Source organism: Orycteropus afer, unplaced genomic scaffold (assembly GCF_000298275.1).
Source record: "Orycteropus afer afer isolate SDZICR_OR568_19922 unplaced genomic scaffold, OryAfe1.0 scaffold00330, whole genome shotgun sequence".
Classification (NCBI taxonomy): Eukaryota; Metazoa; Chordata; class Mammalia; order Tubulidentata; family Orycteropodidae; genus Orycteropus; species Orycteropus afer.
Genome location: NW_006921917.1, coordinates 2,829,321 through 2,849,473, shown reverse-complemented (window position 1 = coordinate 2,849,473; position 20,153 = coordinate 2,829,321). Strand labels below are relative to the sequence as shown.

Here is a 20,153-nt window from a genome sequence, read left to right as displayed (position 1 = left end):
TTTTCCTACCTAATCCCTTTGGTTTTTCATATTTAAATGTTTTAATTGATTTCTGTATTTTTTTTTTTTTTGAGAGAATACTTGCTGATTTCTGATGGGCAGGGGATAGCCATGGTAAAGCCTCTTTCTCCCTCTGTAAGGGAGTGTGGCCTTGTGGCCTAGGTGGGGCAGTCATCCCCCTTTCATGTGCAGAGGGCAGGAGTATAAGTGCTGGGGGTGGGGGGTTGGCGGGCAAAGGGTTTACTGCCTGCCAGATCTTCAAACTTTTTTTTTATATATATATATATAATATATATATAAATGCCACGGTCCTGCTCTGATCAATAAAGGATCCTTTGGAGATACATAAGTGGTGGTCTTCCTTAAGGGGCCTCAAAGTAATGGATATACTCTATTTTATTTCAGGCCTATTGTTGTTAACTAGTCTTTTTTGAGTCATTATAGTATAGGGTCCAGCTGGCCGTCTCTGACTTTAGGTAGTGCCAACACCAAGTTTTCAACGCCCAAATGATTCCCTCCCTGCAAGGGAAGCAGAGGACCTAAAGGAGGGAGAGTAGGTACACCTCAAAATCAAGGAAGCTTGAGAGATGCTGAAGCTGGGGAACAGGGAACTGAAGGGACTGGGGAGAGGATTCATGACAGCTACACAATGCACGGGTAAGCCCAGCAGTTGTTTCTTTCATCCTTCCTCCTCGTTCCAGCCAGAGGAATTCTTTAGAACAGGATCTTCTCCCAGCTTCGTGTATGACTCCTTTAGAACACGTCGGAGCGGTGTTCGGTCTATCTTGGCTGAAGGGGAGAACATAAATTAAATCTGGGTCCAGTGGAGATCTGGGGTGGAAGTAAAGGGAAGTGGTAATCCCGGGAGCCCGGAAGTCCCTGGGGACTGTGACTGCCCTCCTCCCCCCGCCTCGCTTCGCGTGATAGGGCCTTCTAGGCCACATGACTCAGGCACTGTTGCCTCCCCACGTGTAAGGGTACAGGATCTCAAGATGGCTGCCAAGCCTCGAGGCTTGCCTTCCGTATGTCACTTCCGTACCGGCAAGAAGGGCGGGCCCTTTGCCCAATGATGCCGTGGGGCGGGTCCTCGTCTTGATAAGCACATGAGTTACCCAATGATGGCTGGGTACCAGAGCGCCTACGCCCTAACGTCACGCCGAGTTGCCGAGCGCCAGCAGGCGGGGAAGAGGCGGCCAAGCCAATGCGATGGCTGGGGCGGGGTCGGGTGCTCTATAAGTTGTCGATAGGCGGGCCCTCCGCCCTAGTTCCTAAGGATCATGTCTGCGAGTCAGGATTCCCGGTAAGAAAGGCATTTGCAGGAGGTGGTGGGTACTTATTCTGCCACTACTTTCCGAGGGCCCTGCCAGGGAGAGCTGAGGCCCACTGCCCTAGGTCCCCCAGGGTTGCGAGGGAAACCAAGTCGGGAGAAGCGGTCCGGGAGGACTGAGGGGGAAGATCAGCGGCCTATGCTGCCACCCAGGGCCTAATCAGAGAGGCAAGACAGGCTGGTTTTCGAGGCCTAGCGTGCGAGGTTCGTTAAGAGGCTGCGGGTCCGGAGCGGTGCCATGCTCGAAGTCTTAGCACTGAGTGGTGAGACTAGGCCGCGATCTAGTGTGGCAAAGAAAGGAGAGGCGGCCAGACCAGTTGCCTCAGTGCCAGGGGAGGGCTCGCGCTTGCTGTTCCGGAGGATTCTGACGGTACCACTTGCTACAAGCGGGGGTGCCTGGGTCCTCAAACTCAGTCGCTTCGCGGGTGAAATCTGGGTTGGGGAAGAAGAAACCAGCCATTCAGTATGCTGGTTTTCTTGACGGCCAGGACTGAGCCTAACCCCGAGGAGCGGTCGAGTGAGGCGCCAGGAGCCCACCCGGCGCCGGGCGGGCGGGTCCATTTTGCCGCACAAGCCGGGCAATTGGCAAACTGCAGATGGGCAGGTCCACTTTCCTTCGGGGGTGAGCGGCCTGAGGTATGGGAGGGCGACGCCATTTCGCGACGGGGCGGGCAGGGTGTGGATTATTCCGTGACGGGGGGAGACACCGCCGGGTGGTCGAGGGAGCGAGCACATGGCTGCCTGAGGCGTTCCCCTCCCCCAGTCTGCTTTGCTTCTGAGTGTTGTGCAATCTCCCCTTTTGCTCGCTCGGCTGGGGCCTCATTGTGCGCGAGGCCGCCACCGCCCGCGGCCTCCCACATCCGGGCAACACCAGGAGGTGGGAGGGGGTCGGCTGAAGGGAGTGGGGGAGGGCGCGGGCGTAGTGACGTGAGTAAGGGGATGTCTTACTCTCCAATCTGAGAGGTGAAGGGCGGGACTTCCGGCGCATTGGTGCCGTGGTGGGAGGTGCATGCGCTTGGGCTTTGAGCAGCTAGGCCCGGGACACGTGGACCTGGCGGCAAGCACCACATCCGGGCACTGTCAGCACTGCGGTGCGCTTTAAAGCTACTGGGAGGGTTACCCATTGGATGCAGCCTGGCCTAAGTCAGTCCCAGAATGGGACATAGGCCTGAATCCGTTTTCAAGCATCCCTGCTTAGTCGTCTAGGAACTGGTGGGGGTTGAGTCAAGGAATGGAGTCTGATGGCTGATACCATGCAGGACTGGTTGCTCGAAGGAGCCCAACTGTCAGGACTTTTGACCTGGCTCCGGCAGGGGACAAAATATGTGCTTTCATCGACAGATCCAGAGACAATGGCCCAGATGGGATGGAACCCGAAGGCGTCATCGAGGTGAGACTGAACCCTTGCCATCAATTTGAGAAAGGCAGTGCCACTGTTTTCTGGTTGCTGCAGTGGTAGTTAAATAACTAAAATTAAAACTAAAATCAGAACCAAGTTGGGGCAGGTGTTAAAGCCCCACTCGAAGGAAGTCTTTACTATCAAGAGCCAGATCTTTTCTTGGGAGGGAGGAGGAGCTGTGGGCTATATGTATTCAATGTCTGTTCAGGTATAAGGTCTTAACTTGCTGTAATGCTAGAACATCTCCCCATCTTACTTTTGAGCCTTTCTCCTTTACAGAGTAACTGGAATGAGATTGTTGACAGCTTCGATGACATGAATCTCTCTGAATCCCTTCTCCGAGGCATTTATGCCTATGGTTTCGAGAAGCCCTCTGCCATCCAGCAGCGAGCCATTCTTCCTTGTATCAAGGGTGAGAGCCATTGACCCCAGAGCAAATTCTGGACCCTACCACCACCACCAGAGTACAGTGGCTCCCAGTCGGTGATGCCCATTTCATGTCCAGGAACAGAGTAGCTCCTTATTTATCTTAGCTTGGTTGTTGGTCCATGCCCATGCCTGGTTCATGCCATGGACAGATGGGTTGTAGGAGGTTTTGTGGGGGGAAATTTCCAATAAAGGTAGTATTTTGGCTGTCTCATGTTTGTGTAGTCACGTTTTTAGCATAACTTGGTGTAGTGTTAAGTTGTCTTGTATTCAGAATTATTCTCATTGTAGTAACTATTTGGTAGTGAGGTAAAAATTGGCGAAGTATATATTTGGCATGTACTAACGTTTATTGGTTGCATATTGAAATTTTCATTATTGAATGTCTCATGATATCAAAGTGTGGGCCCTCTACCACATTCACCTAATTTGTCTGTCTAGGTTATGATGTGATTGCTCAAGCCCAATCTGGGACTGGGAAAACTGCCACTTTTGCCATATCAATTCTGCAGCAGATTGAGTTGGATCTAAAGGCCACCCAGGCGTTGGTCTTGGCTCCCACTAGAGAACTGGCCCAGCAGGTGAGAAGATGATTTCTCTCCCCACCCCCACCCCAAGGGGAGTGATTTAGAAATTATTAGCATAATCGGTAGTTCAGAGAGGTATGTTCCCAACCACCCACTTTGCAAAAGAGCTGAAGTGTGTAGGGTAGGTGAGGGTGAGGGAAGAAGTGACCTACTGTCAGGAAGATGGATTATCAGATTAATTCAAGCCCTTTCGCACTCAAGCACTTATTCCACCCATTTTCTGAGTCAGATGTGGGACACCTATTAGGTGGAGACTGGCTGGGCAAGTTTAGTAGCTGTGAACAAACCCTTGGCTATGGGCAAAGAGACACCTGATTGGTGGTGGTGCTCTTATATCAGTCAGGGGCAGAGCAGACTTGCAGTCCTTTGTTCATCCTAGCTTGATGCCTGGGCTGTGGCCAGAGCTATTTCATGCCTAGGGCACATAAAATCCTAATGGCCAACTCTTAACTTATGGGCAAAGATTATCAAAGTTGTTAGTTTTTCACTCTGAAGAAAGCTTTCTGAGAGTGAACGTGCCACCTAGCTCAAGTTTTGTAGCTGGGATGTATTGTGTAGGGTTCATGATATGGGCGTGGGTGTTCTTAGACTGGTTTCTGTGAAGCATGGGGATAAATGTGTCATACTTGGCTTTCAGAGTTAATTCAGGTGTTCAACTCTTAATGTGGATAAGAAACCATATTATAGTTTTTCTTTAAGATGTATTAAATCAGATCAAACGGAGTTCAAAATAACGACACTACTTACTAGCAGTGTCGTTTACAGTGGATTTGATTTCTCACTTGTGAAATGTGTTTAATGATAGTGTTTATTTCAGGGTTATTGAGAGGAATAAATTAGAAACATTTAAAATGGGGCCTGGCACAGCTGTGGCTAACATGTACACACACAATCTTTCTTTGGGTTCAGATACAGAAGGTGGTAATGGCATTAGGAGATTACATGGGTGCCTCTTGCCATGCCTGCATTGGAGGCACCAACGTGCGTGCTGAAGTTCAGAAGCTACAGATGGAGGCTCCCCATATCATTGTGGGTACCCCAGGCCGTGTATTTGATATGCTTAACCGAAGATACCTATGTGAGTACCAACTTCGTCCATTTTCCAAATCCTGAGATTATGTCCCCCTGTGTGCATGCTTTCCCAGTCTTTCAACTTGAGCCACAGTTGCATTCCTGAGGATGCTGCTCTGTGATGAACCCCCATGCGTGTCATCTGAGCCTGGCTTCCTTCCCTGTTGGCTTAGCCCAGGTAGTGTTCTACTTCCCAGGGCTGTTGTCTGACCCAACAGGGGTCTGGGCAAAGGATCAATCTTTGCATTCTGAGAGCAGACCACCTGTCCCCTTTTTGTTTTTATCAGGAAAGAATATAGTTTACACATGTATTATTTTCTGTAGCTCCCAAATACATCAAAATGTTTGTACTGGATGAAGCTGATGAAATGTTAAGCCGTGGATTCAAGGACCAGATCTATGACATATTTCAAAAGCTCAACAGCAACACCCAGGTGAAAAAGACATTTACAGAGACTTCCTTGTATGGCGGATGATTTTTGTATGTGTAATGGTGTGTTTGGGGTACAGAAGAGTACAAAAGAACCATACAAAATTCTGGAGTCTCGCTTTGAAGTGTAACTAGGGAAGGGGGGAATGAGCCCTGGTGGCACACAGGTTAAGTACTCACTTGCTATCTGAAAAGTTGGTGGTTGAATTTACTATACATTTTACAGGGAAAAGGATTTGGTGATCTGCTCCTATACAGATTACAGTCAGGAAATGCTATGGGGCATTTCTACTATGTCTTACCAGATGACTGAGTCAGAATCTACCAGATGGCACCTAGCCAGAAAGGGGTCAGCATCATGGAGTATTCTCCACTCCAAAAAGGTGATCTTTTTTTCAATAGGTAGTTTTGTTGTCCGCTACAATGCCTTCTGATGTACTTGAAGTGACCAAGAAGTTCATGAGGGACCCTATTCGGATTCTTGTCAAGAAGGAAGAATTGACCCTGGAGGGTATCCGCCAATTTTACATCAATGTGGAACGCGAGGTGGGGCCTAGTGCAGGAGGCGGGCCTGGTAATAAGTTGTTGGCTATAGCCCCTGACTGATTTTCTCTTTCCCCCTCCAGGAGTGGAAGCTGGACACGCTCTGTGATTTGTATGAGACCTTGACTATCACCCAGGCAGTCATTTTCATTAACACCCGGAGGAAGGTTGATTGGCTCACTGAGAAGATGCATGCCCGAGACTTCACTGTCTCTGCCATGGTGAGTTTTTCCCACCATGTCCTAGTTAACCAGCCAAATGCTGGCAGATTAGTTTCGTCTGCATTTTCGTATGCGTATGTCCAGCAGTCCCAGGTTTCTACTTAAAGCCAGTTTTCCCAGAACCCACATGCCTGTTCACATCTTTCTACTATTTTAGCATGGAGATATGGACCAAAAGGAACGAGACGTGATCATGAGGGAGTTTCGTTCTGGCTCTAGCAGAGTACTGATTACCACTGACCTATTGGTAAGTGAAAGAATTTGAAGACTGGGAAGGGAGTGTCCAAGGTGATTCCCTCTCCAGAGGGCCACCTAGTGCCTCTCTCCGGAAAGTAGCAACTTGGAATATAATCTGGCATGTCCAAGGTCTTTAGGGGAGAAGGGGATGTTTTTCCTTTTGCCTGCCTTTGGCTGCCTACATAGATAACAAAGTTTCTTCTGGGTAGATTACTTTCTCTCATCAACATGCTAAAATTGTCATCTTTCTTGATTTAGGCCAGAGGCATTGATGTGCAGCAGGTTTCTTTAGTCATCAACTATGATCTTCCTACCAACAGGGAAAACTATATCCACAGGCAAGTACAGATCTGGGATACTTGCCTAACCCCTCCTCTGCCTGATCTTCCCTGGCTTGAAGGTTCAGATTTTGCCCACTCAGCTTTCCATTCTCATGTCCTGTCTTTGTTGATTTCCAGAATTGGTCGTGGTGGACGTTTTGGCCGTAAAGGTGTGGCTATTAACATGGTGACAGAAGAAGACAAAAGGACTCTTCGAGATATTGAGACCTTCTACAACACCTCCATTGAGGAGATGCCCCTCAATGTTGCTGACCTCATCTGAGAGAGGGGCAATCCTGCTACCTAGCCCTGGCCAGAGTTCAATCCTGCAGGGCTGAGGAGCAGCAGCAGGAGGGGGGAGGGAAGGGAGCCAAGGGATGGACATCTTGTCTTTTTTTTTTTTTTTTCTCTTTTTTTTTTCCCCCCCTCCTTTGAATAAATGTCACTTTTTGAGGCAAAAGAAGGAACCGTGAACATTTTAGACACCCTTTTCTTTGGGGTAGGCTCTTGCCCCAGGCGCCGTCTCCCAAAAAAACACTAATCCATTTCCCTAACCTCGTCACCTCCAGAACTCTCCCTACCCAAGCCAAATTCCTCTGAAAATGATTAGGGGGCAATAATGTTATTCAGCCACATTTGCTGGACCAAATCTGGAGGGAGATTAAGTGAGGTGGCCCAGGGTATTGTTCCTTGGTGGGGGGAGCAGGGGAGAGAAAATGGTAGCCATTTATACGTTGTTTTGTATAGTATTTATTGATTCAGGAAACAAACACGAAATTCTGAATAAAATGACTTGGAAACTGCCTGTTTGGGCTTCTTATTTCTTAACCTCCCATCTGCCACTGGGTACATCTTGGTGTTCTCACTTTTACCAAATGCTTACCTTTTCTATTTCTTGATCAAAACAAACCTATCATTGGTGTCTGATCTCATAATGGCCCTTCCCTGGGTTTCCAAGGTGGTATCAGTATAGAAGTAGATTGCCCAGTCTTGTTTCCAGGGAGTGGCTGGTGGATCTGAACTGTTGGCCTTCTGGTTAGCAGTCAAAAGGCCTTAGGCACTATGCTACCAGAGCTCCTGAGTCATCTAAGCGCTGAGAAAATGTTCACCAAAATAAAATGATGCTTTGATAAGGATTGGTTGAGCACTCTAGTGTCTTCTCATCTAAGGAAGTAGTAGATGGAGACTAATGGGCTTAAGGGGGAGTGAGTAGTTCTATATCCTATTGGGAGATACTGCAGGAGAGAGTTGCTTTGCATCACTAATAGTTTCCTTGCCTAAAGATTGTAAGTTCTTTTTAGGTAGGTGGGTCACCAAGGACCAACAGTCCAAAGACACACATCCCATTCTGTGTCCACGTGATAAACTACCTTGCCCTGGTTATTATGTGCAGCCGAGTTGGATCCGACTCCAAGAGGCGACCCCTCCTTGGGTGTCCGAGGCAGTATGACTACGGAAGTAGATTGCCCCCTCTTCCTTAGTTTGCCCTGGTAGTACCTCATTTTTGAAGCCAGGGCCAATCCTGTAACTTAATGACAAAAATGACTAAGAGCTTGGTGACTAGAGCTGAGGTGCCTGAGTCAGCTTGGGGGTTGGTATTTTTTTAGTTCCTTTGAGACTTTCATTTCCTTTTCTCCCAAAGAAGGTAAAGGGAATAGGGTTGATTGGGCAAAGGAGTAGTATTGGCAGAAGCTAGACAGACTTTGGGACTTTGGGTGATAAGGGCTCTGCCATGAGGCTGGCTGTGTTGTTTTCTGGGGCTCTGCTGGGCCTACTAGCAGGTAAGAGGTGGCTGAAGGGAGGGGGCCTCTGGGAGGCCATCTGCCTCAAGGGTTGCTAACCAATCTCTCTTCCTCTGTGCTGAAAGCCAAGGGGGCAGGAAATGACTGTCCTCATAAAAAATCAGCCACTCTGCTGCCGTCTTTCACGGTGACCACTACAGCTACAGAAAGCACAAGCTCTGCAACAACCAGCCACAGAACTAAGAGCCATGAAACCACCACTCTCAGAACAACTACCACAGGTACTACGAGCCATGGACCTACAACTGCCACTCACAGTCCTGACACTACCGCCAGTCATGGAAATACCACAGTTCATCCAACAAGTAATAGCACTTCTACCAGCCCAGGAAACACCACTTCATCCATCCCAGGACCACTTCCACCCTCTCCAAGCCCTAGCCCAGGCTCCAAGGAAGCTATAGGAGACTACAAGTGGCCTAATGTTTCCCAACCCTGTGTCCGGCTCCAAGCTCAGATTCAGATTCGAATCCACTACCCAACCCAGGATGGAGAGGAGGTAAATCTAGAATATGGGGGCGGTGTGAGAGGCAAGTCCTTCTGCTGTGTGTAGTTTAGAGGGGAGGAAGGACAAGTAGAGAAAAGGATAAATACAGGGTGGGGACGAAGGGAATAGGGAACCATGTGGCCATGTACTCTCATGACACTGATCTTTAATTTCCACAGATGTGGGGCATCTCTGTATTGAACCCCAACAAAATCAAGGTCCAAGGGATCTGCGAGGGCACCCATCCCCAACTGCTCCTCTCATTCCCCTATGGCAGGCTCAGCTTTGGCTTCACGCAGGTACAGCTCTATGGCTCCACCCTCATCCCTCACTCTCACCCTCCAAGCACCCATCCCTACCAATCCCTTGCTGCATTCCTTACTATGTGGGTATGAATGCGACTCCCTGCTGCTACCCTGAGCCTTCCTGTTCCCCTCCCCAGAACTCAACACAGAAAGTTGTCTACCTGAACTACACAGCTGTGGAGTACAATGTGTCCTTCCCCAAGGCAGCACGTGAGTAACTCTGCTTCCCTTTCTCACTGCTAGCACAAAGATGACTGGGTTCGTAAGCTGGGGGACAGGAAGTGGGATCTGGGTCTGACCCCTTCTCACCCTTTCAGAGAGGACATTCTCAGCTCAGAATTCATCCCTTCGAGATCTCCAAGCCCCCCTTGGCCAGAGCTTCAGCTGCAGAAATGCAAGCATCATTCTTTCACCAAGTTTCCACCTTGACCTGCTCTTTATGAAATTACAAGCTGTTCAACTGCCCCCCACAGGGGTCTTTGGACCAAGTAAGACCTACTCCCTCCCTCTTACCTTCCCTCCTAGAACTCTACCACTGTACCAAAAGCCCTTCTCCAGGCCCATAAACGAGTTACTTCCATTCTTATACCCCTAAATGTTCTTCTCTCAAGCTCATCATAGCTATAGGCCATTTGCCCATCTCTTTGCTACAACTGAGCTACGTCCATTTTCCCCTTTTAATTACTGAGACTCCTTACCAATCTCAAGCACCTTTCTCAGTTCCCTACCTCTCCATAGGGGAGCTCTGGTAGCATAGTGGCTAAGACATTTGCCTGCTAACCAGACGGCTGGCGGTTCAAACCCACCAGCCACTCCTCGGAAGGAAGGTTGGGCAATCCTACTTCCGTAGTGATACTGCCTCGGAAACCCAAGGAGGGGTCACTATGAGTCGGGGTCGAGGGGCCGACTCGACGGCACATAACCACCACCACCACCTCTCCATAGCCCCTACATTCCTCTTGCTCTCTGATCCCAAACACCACCACCGCAGTGCTTACTTCCCCTGTCTCTCTGCTAGGTTTCTCTTGTCCCAGTGACCGCTCCATCTTGCTGCCTCTCATCATCGGGCTGGTCCCCCTTGGCCTCCTCATCCTGGTGCTCGTTGCCTTCTGCGTCGTCCGGAGACGGCTGTCCACCTACCAGCCCCTCTGAGCATCTGCCTCAACCCTTCCAATTCTCAAAGACAAAGTTATCTTCCTTCCCTTTCGTCTTGAGCAAAAACAGAGATGTTGCAACCAGGAGGGACATGTGGATTTTTATTAAATATGACAAATTCCCCTTTCCCTATCCTCATTAGGAGTAGTAAAACCTACTCAGATCTTTGTCCTTGGTTCCCTTGTCCTGCCAGGATTAAAAGTCATGAATTCCTTGTCATGTGTCTTTCTGTGCCTTCCATGATTGAATCTCAGGAAGCCAGGAACTGCTGGTGAGGAGGGATGAAAATATCAGCATGTGATCAAATGCCCTCGTGGGTCTGGCACTGCTGGTTTTGAAATCTGTCACACTTCCCTTCCCTCCTCCTCTTCTTCTGGGTCCACTAGCTGCTCTAGTTCAACCCACCAATTCAGAAGAGCCAGCTGTCTGGGCAACCTCCTTCCTGACAACTCTTACATAGCAAAGGGTGCAGCAGCAGGCAGCAATAACCGTGGGTGGGAAGGCCACAGCTGTATCATTTCTTTCCCAAAGTAGCAGCATTAGCCCTTGTGCAACCAGAATGCTCTGTCCTTATGTCCACGGCTAGCTGAATAGCCTGACTAAATCACTGCTGCCCCTGGAATGCTCCTATCCCACCTGTAAAAGATTTCATCAATCATGGGAGCAAGGGATATCTGACCTCTACACACACTCTTAGCCTTGGAGCTTCCTGTGAATAGCATATTCTCATTCTGGGTCATCCAATCAGTCAGTCAGGATGCCCCCTGTACCTGCAGGAGGGAGACTGGCACCCTCAGGCAGTCTGTGTCCAGGTGCTTTCTAGAAAACGCCTTTGAACTGCCACAGTCCTGAACCACCACTGGGTGCCAGTAGTAGGCCATGGTGCCATCGATGGGGGCCAGAATGGTAGGCATTCTATAAGCCTAGCAAGCTGGGGGGTCTGAGGCTACAGAAAACAGCCACCAAGACCAAGCAGTCCACACATGGCAGGGGCCCCAACACCGCCTCTCAACAGCCGTATAACCTTGCAGCCTGTGGAGTAGGAGACACTGAAGTTGGGCTCGACAGCGTCATACTCGCAGCAGGAGCCCAGCCGCCACAGCTCGACTCCCAGAAGCGCCTCCACCGCGATGGCGCGCCACATGCCGGCATCTCAGAGTTGGATTGCAGGGCGCAGCACTTCTGTCCGAAATTCCAAGGTACTCTCCCACCAGCGGGACTGCTCCACCACTCGACTTCACTTAAGTCTTTCCTCAGCACGCGGTCCCAAAAAAGTGCAGGAGCGAGCCTTGGCCCACAGGCGGCGCCATCGAGCCTGCGGGCGGGGGACCGAACCCTGGAACCAGCGCCGAGACGGGCTCCCGCCTGGACTTCACCAACGCTGCCAGCCCAGGACACGGGGTGGTGACTCAGGGACTGGGTCCTGCAGCGGGTAGGGGGGTCTGGGAGGGTTGTCCTTCCCAGAAGCTAGGCTCACCTGCCCCCTCATCTTTTGTACTATTGTCCCGGCCCCCGGAGTTGCTGGCGCAACCATACTCCAAGGCCTGGGCAAACCAGAGGAAGGAGAAGCGTAGGGCCCTGCGTGCCGCCCGGCGTCTATGGAGGGCTGCCCGGCGCAAACTGTCCTGCTTTCGCCGGTGCCGTTCCCTCTGGAGACACAGAGAGAACAGGAGACACAGAGCTACAGCACCCCGCTCCAACGCCATTTTGGAGATTCATGTTCCTTCTCGCTCAACTTCGAACGATATAAAGTGGCGGGGAGAAGATAAGATGGCGCCGAGCAGGAGGAACGGGGAAAGGCAGGGGGGATAAGTTTTGCTTCAGAGATGAAGCGTAAACAAAGGCACGGAAGATGTAACTGCGCAGGCGTACCGCTTTGGCACGCTTTATAATTCGAACAGCTGGGTGTGTGCAAAACTAATCCTATTTTGCACTAGTGACCACGGGTGTTGTAAGAAAGAGCCAAGAGACCTAGGGGCGGTCCATCTAAGTCGCGGGAAAAGAACAAGAGGCGTACCCGCAGGACACATGCGCACAGTAAGCCGGTGGCTTTCTGGAGAGACTGGCGGAAGCAAGTTTTGCAATATGGCGGCAGAGGTGGATGGGCTGCTGAAACGGGTTCTGGTGCCGATTCTTCTACATGAGAAATGCTACGACCAACTTTTTGTCCAGTGGGACTTGCTTCACGGTGAGTTTTATTAAGCATTAGATCAGAGTCCCGCTTGGCCGACCCTGGACTATATGTGGGGGAATGACAAGAGACCAAGTGACAGCGGCTGCTGCCGCCACACCGTACTAGGCGGAAGTCACTTCGGAGAAGGGCGGAAGTGTCTCGGGCTCCACAGAGGGAGGACGCCATATTTGGGCGGGAGGAGGGGTCACTAGATGGAAGTGATGCTTTGTGAAGCTTATGCTGTTCTTTGGTCTCCAGCGATAATGAAAGATGAAAGACCCAAATTTTACAAAACAAAGTAAAGGTCTGATCAAATCATTCCACCCTTTGGTAAATCGCCAAACCTTCAGGAGCAACCCAAAGCCACTGCTGTCAAGTCGATTTGGACTCATAGTGACTCCGGTAGGGTTTGTTGTTGTTTGCCGTGGGGTCGGACCGGACTTATAGCGACCCCTCCTTGGGTTTCCGAGGCTGTATCACTTCGGAAGTAGATCGCCCAACCTTCTTTCCGAGGAGTGGCTGGTGGGTTTGAACCGCCAGCCTTCTGGTTAGCAGTCGAATGCCCTAGGCACTATGCTACCAGACTCCCTTATAGCGTTTATAAGGCTGTAAATCTTTATGGAAGTAGATTGCCTCACCTTTCTCCCACGGAGTGAAACCACCGACCTTGTGGTTTTAGTTAGCAGCCCCATCCCTTAACCACAGCACCACCAGAGTTCCTTCAAGAGCAAAGTTAATCATTTGAAGCCTTTGATTAATCAAGCCTTAAATGGCACTACCAAAAGCTCCAGCTACTCTGATCATTTTCCTTTCAAACTCTATCTTTGCTCATGGACTGATTTTGTAATAACCTTCCGTTCTATCTGCGAGGCATCTTAAGAGGAAGACCCACCTCAAACATTAGGAAGCACTTCCTTTCGGAAGGCTTTAGAAAGCCTTTAGATAGTCTGTCCTAATCACTTCATGATCCCTCCCCTATGCTCAGGGGACACTTTAGGTGCATTCATGCCCTGTGACAGTCTGACTCCCACTGGCTCAGGGTCCTTGGGAGGACATGTCCAGAGCTCGAGGAATGAGAATATGGAGAGCTAGCGTTAACACCAGAGTAGGAAGGAGCCTAGGAGAGGCCTAGGCCTCTGATGATGGAGGCTGGGGTTTAGGAATAGAGATCAGAGCCCTATACTTGGAGAGAGAAGACCTGTGAAGTGGAGCACAGAGTTGTTCAGAGAAGGGCGCTTGGAAATTGTACATCCCAAGGTAGGGCAAACTGGACTAGACTGCTAATGTAAAGGTTGCCCGTTTGAACTCACCTAGCAGTGCTGTAGCGTAGTGGCTAAGGCACTTGACTGCTAATCAGAAGGCTGGCGGTTCAAACCCACCGGCCACTCCCCGGAAGGAAGATGGGGCAATCTACTTCCGTAGTGATACTGCCCTGGAAACCCAAGGAGGGGTCGCTATGAGTCGGGTCTGACTCAACGGCACATAACAACAACAAGCAGTGCTGTGGGAAAAAGCCCTGTAGGTCTACCTTGCATAAAGAGTTGTTGTTAGGTGCAGTCGAGTCAGTTCTGACTCAGTGACCCTAAGTGCAACAGAACACAGCTGCGCCATCCTCACAATCCTTGCTGTGCTTGAGCCCATCGGTAAAGCTCCTGTCAGTCTGTCTCGTTGAGGGTCTTCCTCTTTTTTGCCGATCCTCTAAATTAGACTGCAACCAAGGAAACCCTATGAAGCAATTGTACTTTGTAGCACTTGGGGTTGCGATGAACCAGAATCCATTGGATGGCAACAGGACTTGGGTTCTCCTCACCTTGAGAAGTGCTCAGCTTTAAACAAGAAAGCAATGGAAGCCTTAGAAGTCAGGCCAAGAAGTTTAGGTTTAATTCTATAGGTGTTGGAGGATTGGGAGGGAGGGAAAGCATGGTAAAAACTGTTTTGAATGTAAGATGATTTGGGGAATGGAGGATCTGGCCTTTTTCCCTGCCCTGAGACAACCCAGTACCTCCTTGTGTGGGCCTGTCAGGCCTCAGGGAAAGGCGGCTACTGATAGGAGTACTTAAGACCTCTGCCCCCGGGCTACCTCTTCAAAGCCTGGAGGCCTCCTCCCTGTTTACCCCTTTTTCTTTTCAGTCCCCTGCCTCAAGATTCTCCTCAGCAAAGTCCTGGGGCTAGGCATTGTGTCTGGGTCACTTCTGGGTATGTACCTTATCTTCCTTCCTTGCTGTTGGGATGGAGCCTGGGGTGGTGAGGGGCCATAAACGGGATGGGTCATTTAACTGGAAGTGGGATTAGTACGCTCCACATTCAGGTTTAGAGTTGTGTAGTTGTGTTGGGCTACCAAATGTATGGAAGCACCTCAGCCCTTCATTTTCCCATCCTTTTCCCAGTTAAACTGCCCCAAGTGTTTAAAATCGTGGGAGCCAAGAGTGCTGAAGGGCTGAGTCTTCAGTCAGTAATGCTGGAGTTAGTGGCCTTGACTGGGACCATAGTCTACAGCATCACCAACAACTTCCCCTTCAGGTGAGGGGGCCCCCCCTTTGTCCCCAAGGGTAGGGTGAGAGAGGTAAAAAGGCCAGAAAGCTTAAGCCCTTTTGCAAATCCTTCCTATGGAAATTCCTTGCTGTGGAGGTGCTAAGAAGTCAGCATCCTTCAAATACCCATGATCCAGAGTGAGCCAATCTGATCGGGCTTGCTGGAAGACAGGTGAGGAGCCACCTGTGGACAGGGCTTGGAGGACAGCAGAGAGAATGGTGTCCCCAGATGGATGGGTTATGGAGGTGTTTCCTGCCCCTTTCCAGGCCCACTTTTCTCTAACTCTTGGTTCTGCAGCTCTTGGGGCGAAGCCCTGTTCCTGATGCTCCAGACCATCACCATCTGCTTCCTGATCCTTCACTACCGAGGACAGACTGTGAAAGGTGCTGAGGACCTACCCAGCAGGAGGCTGTGGCTCCAGGAGCCCTGTTAGGGACTCAGGCCTGGGGAAACTGACAGCTAGAATGATGAGACATTGAGAGGTGAGGAGGACTCACTCCTTTTTGTCTCTGACCCCTAGGTGTTGCTCTCCTAGCCTGCTATGCCCTGGTCCTGTTGGTGCTGCTCTCACCGTTGATGCCCCTGGCTGTGGTCACCCTGCTCCAGGCCTCCAACGTGCCTGCTGTGGTGATGGGGAGGGTGAGTAATAGAGCCAAGGGGAAGGATAAGGGACTGGCTGAGGGAGCAATAACATGGAAATTCACATGAGGAAACCGAGGCTCTCGACTCCATCTCTAGCTGCTCCAGGCAGCCACCAACTACCACAATGGGCACACGGGTCAACTCTCAGCCATCACAGTCTTTCTGCTGTTTGGGGGCTCTCTGGCCCGGATCTTCACTTCCATTCAGGTGAGTGCACCCCTTCCCCTCTTGAGAGCACTAAAACCTCCCCTACCGCATCTAGGGGCTAAGGCTGCCCCCCTCCCAGGAACATCTGTCCTTGGGCTGTGTTGAAGGGTGACCTTTGCTCTGTCCTTTACAACCAGGAAACTGGAGACCCCCTCATGGCTGGAACTTTTGTGGTCTCCTCCCTCTGCAACGGCCTCATTGCAGCCCAGCTCCTCTATTACTGGAATGTAAAGGCTCCCCACAAGGAGAAAAAGGAACAGTAGGACTGCTCATCCACCCAACCTCAGGCCCTCCCCCAAATCTGAGCCAGGTCTGCTGGGTTTTTTGTTTTTTTTTTTTTTTTCTGATTAAACATTCCCACCCCACCTTCCTCCACAATTGTAACTTCTTGAGCCAGTTTTTTTTTTTTTTTTTTTTTAAATGGGAATATATAGTTGGTAGAGCCCAGATCCTGAGAAAGGAAAGGCTGGGGGTAGAGTTTTTTAAGCTTACATTTTCACAGTCAATAAGTGCTGTTCGTGTACAATTAACTCATTTAATCATTTGGCTGACATTCCCAGCTACGTACCTATTCTGGAGAAGTGTGTCACCCTGCCCTCACACCCCCCCTCTTTCCTTCTGGCCTCAAAGGACAGAGGCTGGACAGGAAGAGACTAGAAGGCTTCCAGGTGCCTCCCTCCCACAATTTGGCAGTTTCCTAGACCCCAGTGCTGGGCAGAAGGGGGGACAGAGGATGACTAAGGCAGGGCCCCAGGGTGGGGTGAGGAGGTTCCTGCTCTGGCAGGTCCAGGCGGAAGGGAGTGGAGATGGCGCTGGTTCCTGCTGCACTGAGGGTTGTAGAGATGGAATAAAGACTCAGAGACATGATTTAATCATACAAAACTGTGTTTTTCCTACCAAAAAAAGTATTGTGTTATTCCCCTTAGCTTGGGGAGGACCTCAGCTTCCTTCTGAAGTGTGTGGTGTAACACAGGAAGGGTTTCCATCCTAGGGGTAAGGAGTGTTTCTGGACACAAACGGTGGGGCTTCTCCTGAGTGGTCCATGTCCATGGGGGTTAGAGGTGGGTTAGGGGCATGGGGGAACCAGAGAGAGAAGGGCTGTATGCGGTGGGAGAGCCAGAGGGCCTATAGGGAGAGCTATAGGGGGTGAGCAGCTCACCCTGGAGCATTGGGCCACTCTGAGGGAGGGAGCATGAAGAAGGGGCCTCAAGTTTGCAGTGAGAAGAGCTGAAAAAAGAAAGAAAGACGGGGTTAGAGGGCACTTTCCTGGGTAGGAAGGAGCTCTGGGGACGCAGTGCCTGAGGCATTCTGAAAGCGAACCAGCAGGTTGGCAGTTCAAACCCCCCAGTCCCTCCTCAGAAAATGGGGCGATCTACTTCCATAACTGCCTTGGAAACCCAGTGGGGGTCGCTATGAGTCACAATTGTCTCAATGGCAGTGAGTTTTTGAGCGCCCGAGTTGGAGGTGTTGGGTAGGGTTGGGGGTGGGTCTGACCAGTTGTGAGAGGACCAAAGTAAAAGTTTGCCAGTGCCCACCAGCTGCCACTTGATAGAGTCAGGAACGGAACCAGACCCTGGGACGCTGAGTGCGGCACAGCCATGTCCGGGCATGCTCCAGCAGTTTGCGTGCTACCCCGCTGTTTTCCTTTTTTGGGGCAGCTGCCAGGAAGGGGCAGAGTTGGGCTTGGCCTCTTCTTGCGCCTCGAGGCTCAGAGAGGAAGCTGGGTCACACACAGGCCATAGGGGAGAGGGGGAGTAGACTGGGCACATGGATACCTAGAACATGGTCACATCCCAAAGTTTCATCTGCCCTTGAAAGGTTACCACTTCCAAACTGAGATAGAAATGACCTTTAGGAAAACCTTAAGCCACTGGAACCCACCCACCACACCCCTCACCCAACACTCTGGGGCGGGGGGCCGGGGACACAGTGCTCTTTCGTCATGACCTGCAGCCGTCTGCCCCCAGACTCAGACCCGCTGGGTCTCTGGGTCCTGCCAGCCAGGCCCTCCAGCGGCATCCCCCGCCAACACCCAGGCTCCAGAAGAGAGCATAAGCGTCTCCTCCTTCACGCCCCGTGCCCGGTCAGTCACTCACCCATAACTGCCGGGCAGGTAAGCTGTTGAATAGTTGGGGGGCTGGTACCCGAAGCCTCTGGTCCCTTGGGTGGTCGCATAACCCGGTCCCCAGATGGGCCCGCCGCCAGCCACGCTGCCGCCTCCCTGGCTGAAGTGGGGCGACCCGGCGCCCGGGCTCTTGGTCTTGCGCCGGGGCCGGTACTTGTAGTCGGGGTAGTCGCGCAAGTGCCGGGCTCGGAGCCGCTTAGCCTCTTCCACGAAGGGCCGCTTCTCATCCTCGCCGAGCAGCTTCCACTGTGCGCCCAGACGTTTGGAGATCTCGGAGTTGTGCATCTTTGGGTTCTGCTGCGCCATCTGGCGGCGCTGGGCGGAGCTCCACACCATGAACGCGTTCATGGGCCGCTTCACTTTTTCTAAGGGAAGCCCGGCAGAGAGCCCTGGACTGCCCGCACCCTCCGGCTCCTGAGACCCCGAAGATGAGGAGGAGGAGGCCGTGGGCGCAGGAGGCTCCAGGCTCCAGGCCTGGCCCTGTGAGGAACCTGGTAGCGACATGGGGGGGGGGGGCGGGCTAGGCTTTAGGAGGGCGTCCTGAACGCCCTCTCCTCCAAAGTGAACCGTTGATCCCAAAATCCAGTATCCTTAAAATGGAAATGTCTTCTTAGTCTGGATTCTTCACGGAGAAATTCGTGTCCTTAAAAAGTCCACACAAGTCCAGATTCGTTAAAATGGAACCCCTGTTCCCAACCAATCGGCACACTCTGAAGAGCAGAATTCACTGTCTGCTACCCCGGTACTGGAGAGGTGGTGCTCTCCTTGTCTTCTTGCCTCTCGGGCCTCCCAGTCACACCCTCCTTTCCTTACTCGCTGCTGGCGACCCGACCTACCTACCTTCGGTGGAGGCGATAAACCTTCCCTTCCTGGGTCTGAGTTCTTGATGCTGTGCGTAGCGCAGCCCAGGTGCCCCAACTCTCTGGACTCCAAGGTCTGTGGCAAACCAGACCCAGGAACAGCTTTTTAAAGACTCCTTCCTCCTCAATCCCTCCCAGAAGACCGCGCCTCCTTAAGGGGCCAACATTCCCCCGCCCCCCGCCCCTAGGCAAACCCAGGTGTCCTGTTCTTCCCAGCCCCAACACTTGTCCTCAGGGGACCACTCCCTTCTCCCCACCCAAGTCCTAGATGTCAGGCCTTCCAGCGCTGGTCGCCAGGAATGTTTTCCCCTCCCTTTTTACCTTTTGCTGTGGAGTCGCTTCTGACTCACAGCAACCCTATAGAACAGAGAATTGGGTTTCCAAGGCTTGTGATATTTTATGAAAGCAGACCACCACATCTTTCTCCCTTGGAGTAGCTGATGGGTTCAAACTGCCGTTTCTTGGTTAGCAGCTGAGCGCTTAACCAGGGCATCTTTCTCCCTTCTGAAGCATTGGCAGTTTAAAGTCCATTTCTTCCCACAGTTGAGATCAAGCCCAGAGGAAGATAATTTGGGACCAAATGCCATCAGGGTCTGAATTGTGCAAGAAAGAACTGGGGAACACCTACCCCCACTCCAACCCCATTTGTGCCTAAGGTTCCTCAAATCTCCAACCTGCCCCTGGGGCTAGAGTCAGGCAATGAGGGGGAGGTAGACCATTTTTCTTTTCTGAGTCATCCCAGCAGGTGCCTGGGAGGTGAGCCAACTCCCCTCTCCAGGTGAGAAAACTCAAGCCCTCCTGGCTCCAGCCCCCAGACCTAGGTTTCTCCATCACCAAGACAACCAATTATGGCCAAGTTTCTACCTCCAAGCCTTGTTGTCTGGAGAGAGCAAGCCATAAACCCCGGACAACTCCCAAGAGCTGACAGGTAGATGATGTGGGTACTGGAGGAAAAAGCCAGAATCCAGAGAACCAGCAGGGAACGAGGGCTGGATGCCTGGGTTCCAGGTGCTGTCGTGAGGGAACCTGGATCCCACTCTGCCCAAGGCCCAACCCAAGCCGCAGGCTTCAGGTAATCGGATTTAGCAGTCTGCTTTGGCTCTCAACTTTTAGCAGGAACAGCTCCAGCTTTGAACAGCCCTACCTAGCCCATGCTGTGACTCAGGGTATAGGAGTGGCCCAAAGCCCTCTACCAGCACTCTAGGGGGAGGGGAAGCAAAGCAGAAGCCACCTTCCTCTGAATCGAGAGGGTACCTGAGCCTGGGGAGTTTAGGAATGTCAGAAATTCCCAGCAGACAGACCAT

At 51.4% G+C, this 20,153-nt stretch overlaps 4 protein-coding genes and 4 non-coding genes across 8 annotated transcripts; 7 read left to right on the top strand and 1 right to left on the bottom strand.

Moving 5' to 3' along the window:
• Positions 1 to 1,277: 1,277 nt before the first annotated feature.
• On the top strand, positions 1,278 to 6,844 carry EIF4A1 (eukaryotic translation initiation factor 4A1). Its single transcript, XM_007952264.2, has 11 exons — positions 1,278 to 1,300; positions 2,669 to 2,717; positions 3,006 to 3,138; positions 3,594 to 3,733; positions 4,649 to 4,817; positions 5,135 to 5,244; positions 5,643 to 5,786; positions 5,867 to 6,004; positions 6,162 to 6,251; positions 6,500 to 6,579; positions 6,700 to 6,844. The coding sequence occupies exons 1-11, from the start codon at positions 1,278 to 1,280 to the stop codon at positions 6,842 to 6,844; spliced, it is 1,221 nt and encodes a 406-aa protein (XP_007950455.1).
• LOC122151205 lies at positions 3,182 to 3,308 on the top strand. The gene has a single exon (XR_006164037.1). It is a non-coding gene; the product is annotated as a small nucleolar RNA SNORA48 (small nucleolar RNA).
• LOC122151204 lies at positions 4,024 to 4,167 on the top strand. Its single transcript, XR_006164036.1, has one exon. It is a non-coding gene; the product is annotated as a small nucleolar RNA SNORA48 (small nucleolar RNA).
• LOC122151201 lies at positions 4,924 to 5,066 on the top strand. The gene has a single exon (XR_006164033.1). It is a non-coding gene; the product is annotated as a small nucleolar RNA SNORD10 (small nucleolar RNA).
• LOC122151203 lies at positions 6,286 to 6,427 on the top strand. The gene has a single exon (XR_006164035.1). It is a non-coding gene; the product is annotated as a small nucleolar RNA SNORA67 (small nucleolar RNA).
• A 1,449-nt stretch (positions 6,845 to 8,293) lies between the features above and the next one.
• CD68 (CD68 molecule) lies at positions 8,294 to 10,307 on the top strand. Its single transcript, XM_007952263.1, has 6 exons — positions 8,294 to 8,342; positions 8,429 to 8,862; positions 9,030 to 9,149; positions 9,293 to 9,365; positions 9,473 to 9,643; positions 10,174 to 10,307. The coding sequence occupies exons 1-6, from the start codon at positions 8,294 to 8,296 to the stop codon at positions 10,305 to 10,307; spliced, it is 981 nt and encodes a 326-aa protein (XP_007950454.1).
• Positions 10,308 to 12,338: 2,031 nt separating this feature from the next.
• Positions 12,339 to 16,127, top strand: MPDU1 (mannose-P-dolichol utilization defect 1). Its single transcript, XM_007952261.2, has 7 exons — positions 12,339 to 12,498; positions 14,614 to 14,679; positions 14,871 to 15,003; positions 15,313 to 15,398; positions 15,536 to 15,654; positions 15,754 to 15,864; positions 16,002 to 16,127. Exons 1-7 carry the CDS (start codon positions 12,339 to 12,341, stop codon positions 16,125 to 16,127), a joined length of 801 nt encoding a protein of 266 aa, XP_007950452.2.
• Positions 16,128 to 16,919: 792 nt separating this feature from the next.
• Positions 16,920 to 18,493, bottom strand: SOX15 (SRY-box transcription factor 15). Its single transcript, XM_007952262.1, has 2 exons — positions 17,961 to 18,493; positions 16,920 to 17,091 (listed from the first exon to the last, which is right to left on the bottom strand). Exons 1-2 carry the CDS (start codon positions 18,491 to 18,493, stop codon positions 16,920 to 16,922), a joined length of 705 nt encoding a protein of 234 aa, XP_007950453.1.
• Between the last annotated feature and the right edge of the window lie 1,660 nt (positions 18,494 to 20,153).

Coding starts and splice junctions, on each gene's coding strand:
- EIF4A1 (XM_007952264.2), top strand. CDS start 1,278: ATGTCTGCGAGTCAGGATTCCCG. Junction 5,787..5,866: donor ACATCAATGTGGAACGCGAG/GTGGGGCCTAGT, acceptor TTCCCCCTCCAG/GAGTGGAAGCTGGACACGCT. Junction 6,252..6,499: donor TGATTACCACTGACCTATTG/GTAAGTGAAAGA, acceptor TTCTTGATTTAG/GCCAGAGGCATTGATGTGCA.
- CD68 (XM_007952263.1), top strand. CDS start 8,294: ATGAGGCTGGCTGTGTTGTTTTCTGGGGCTCTGCTGGGCCTACTAGCA. Junction 8,343..8,428: donor TCTGCTGGGCCTACTAGCAG/GTAAGAGGTGGC, acceptor CTGTGCTGAAAG/CCAAGGGGGCAGGAAATGAC. Junction 9,366..9,472: donor GTCCTTCCCCAAGGCAGCAC/GTGAGTAACTCT, acceptor TCACCCTTTCAG/AGAGGACATTCTCAGCTCAG.
- MPDU1 (XM_007952261.2), top strand. CDS start 12,339: ATGCGCACAGTAAGCCGGTGGCTTTCTGGAGAGACTGGCGGAAGCAAG. Junction 14,680..14,870: donor TGTGTCTGGGTCACTTCTGG/GTATGTACCTTA, acceptor TCCTTTTCCCAG/TTAAACTGCCCCAAGTGTTT. Junction 15,865..16,001: donor GGATCTTCACTTCCATTCAG/GTGAGTGCACCC, acceptor CTTTACAACCAG/GAAACTGGAGACCCCCTCAT.
- SOX15 (XM_007952262.1), bottom strand. CDS start 18,493: ATGTCGCTACCAGGTTCCTCACAGGGCCAGGCCTGGAGCCTGGAGCCT. Junction 17,092..17,960: donor TACCTGCCCGGCAGTTATGG/GTGAGTGACTGA, acceptor TTCTTTTTTCAG/CTCTTCTCACTGCAAACTTG.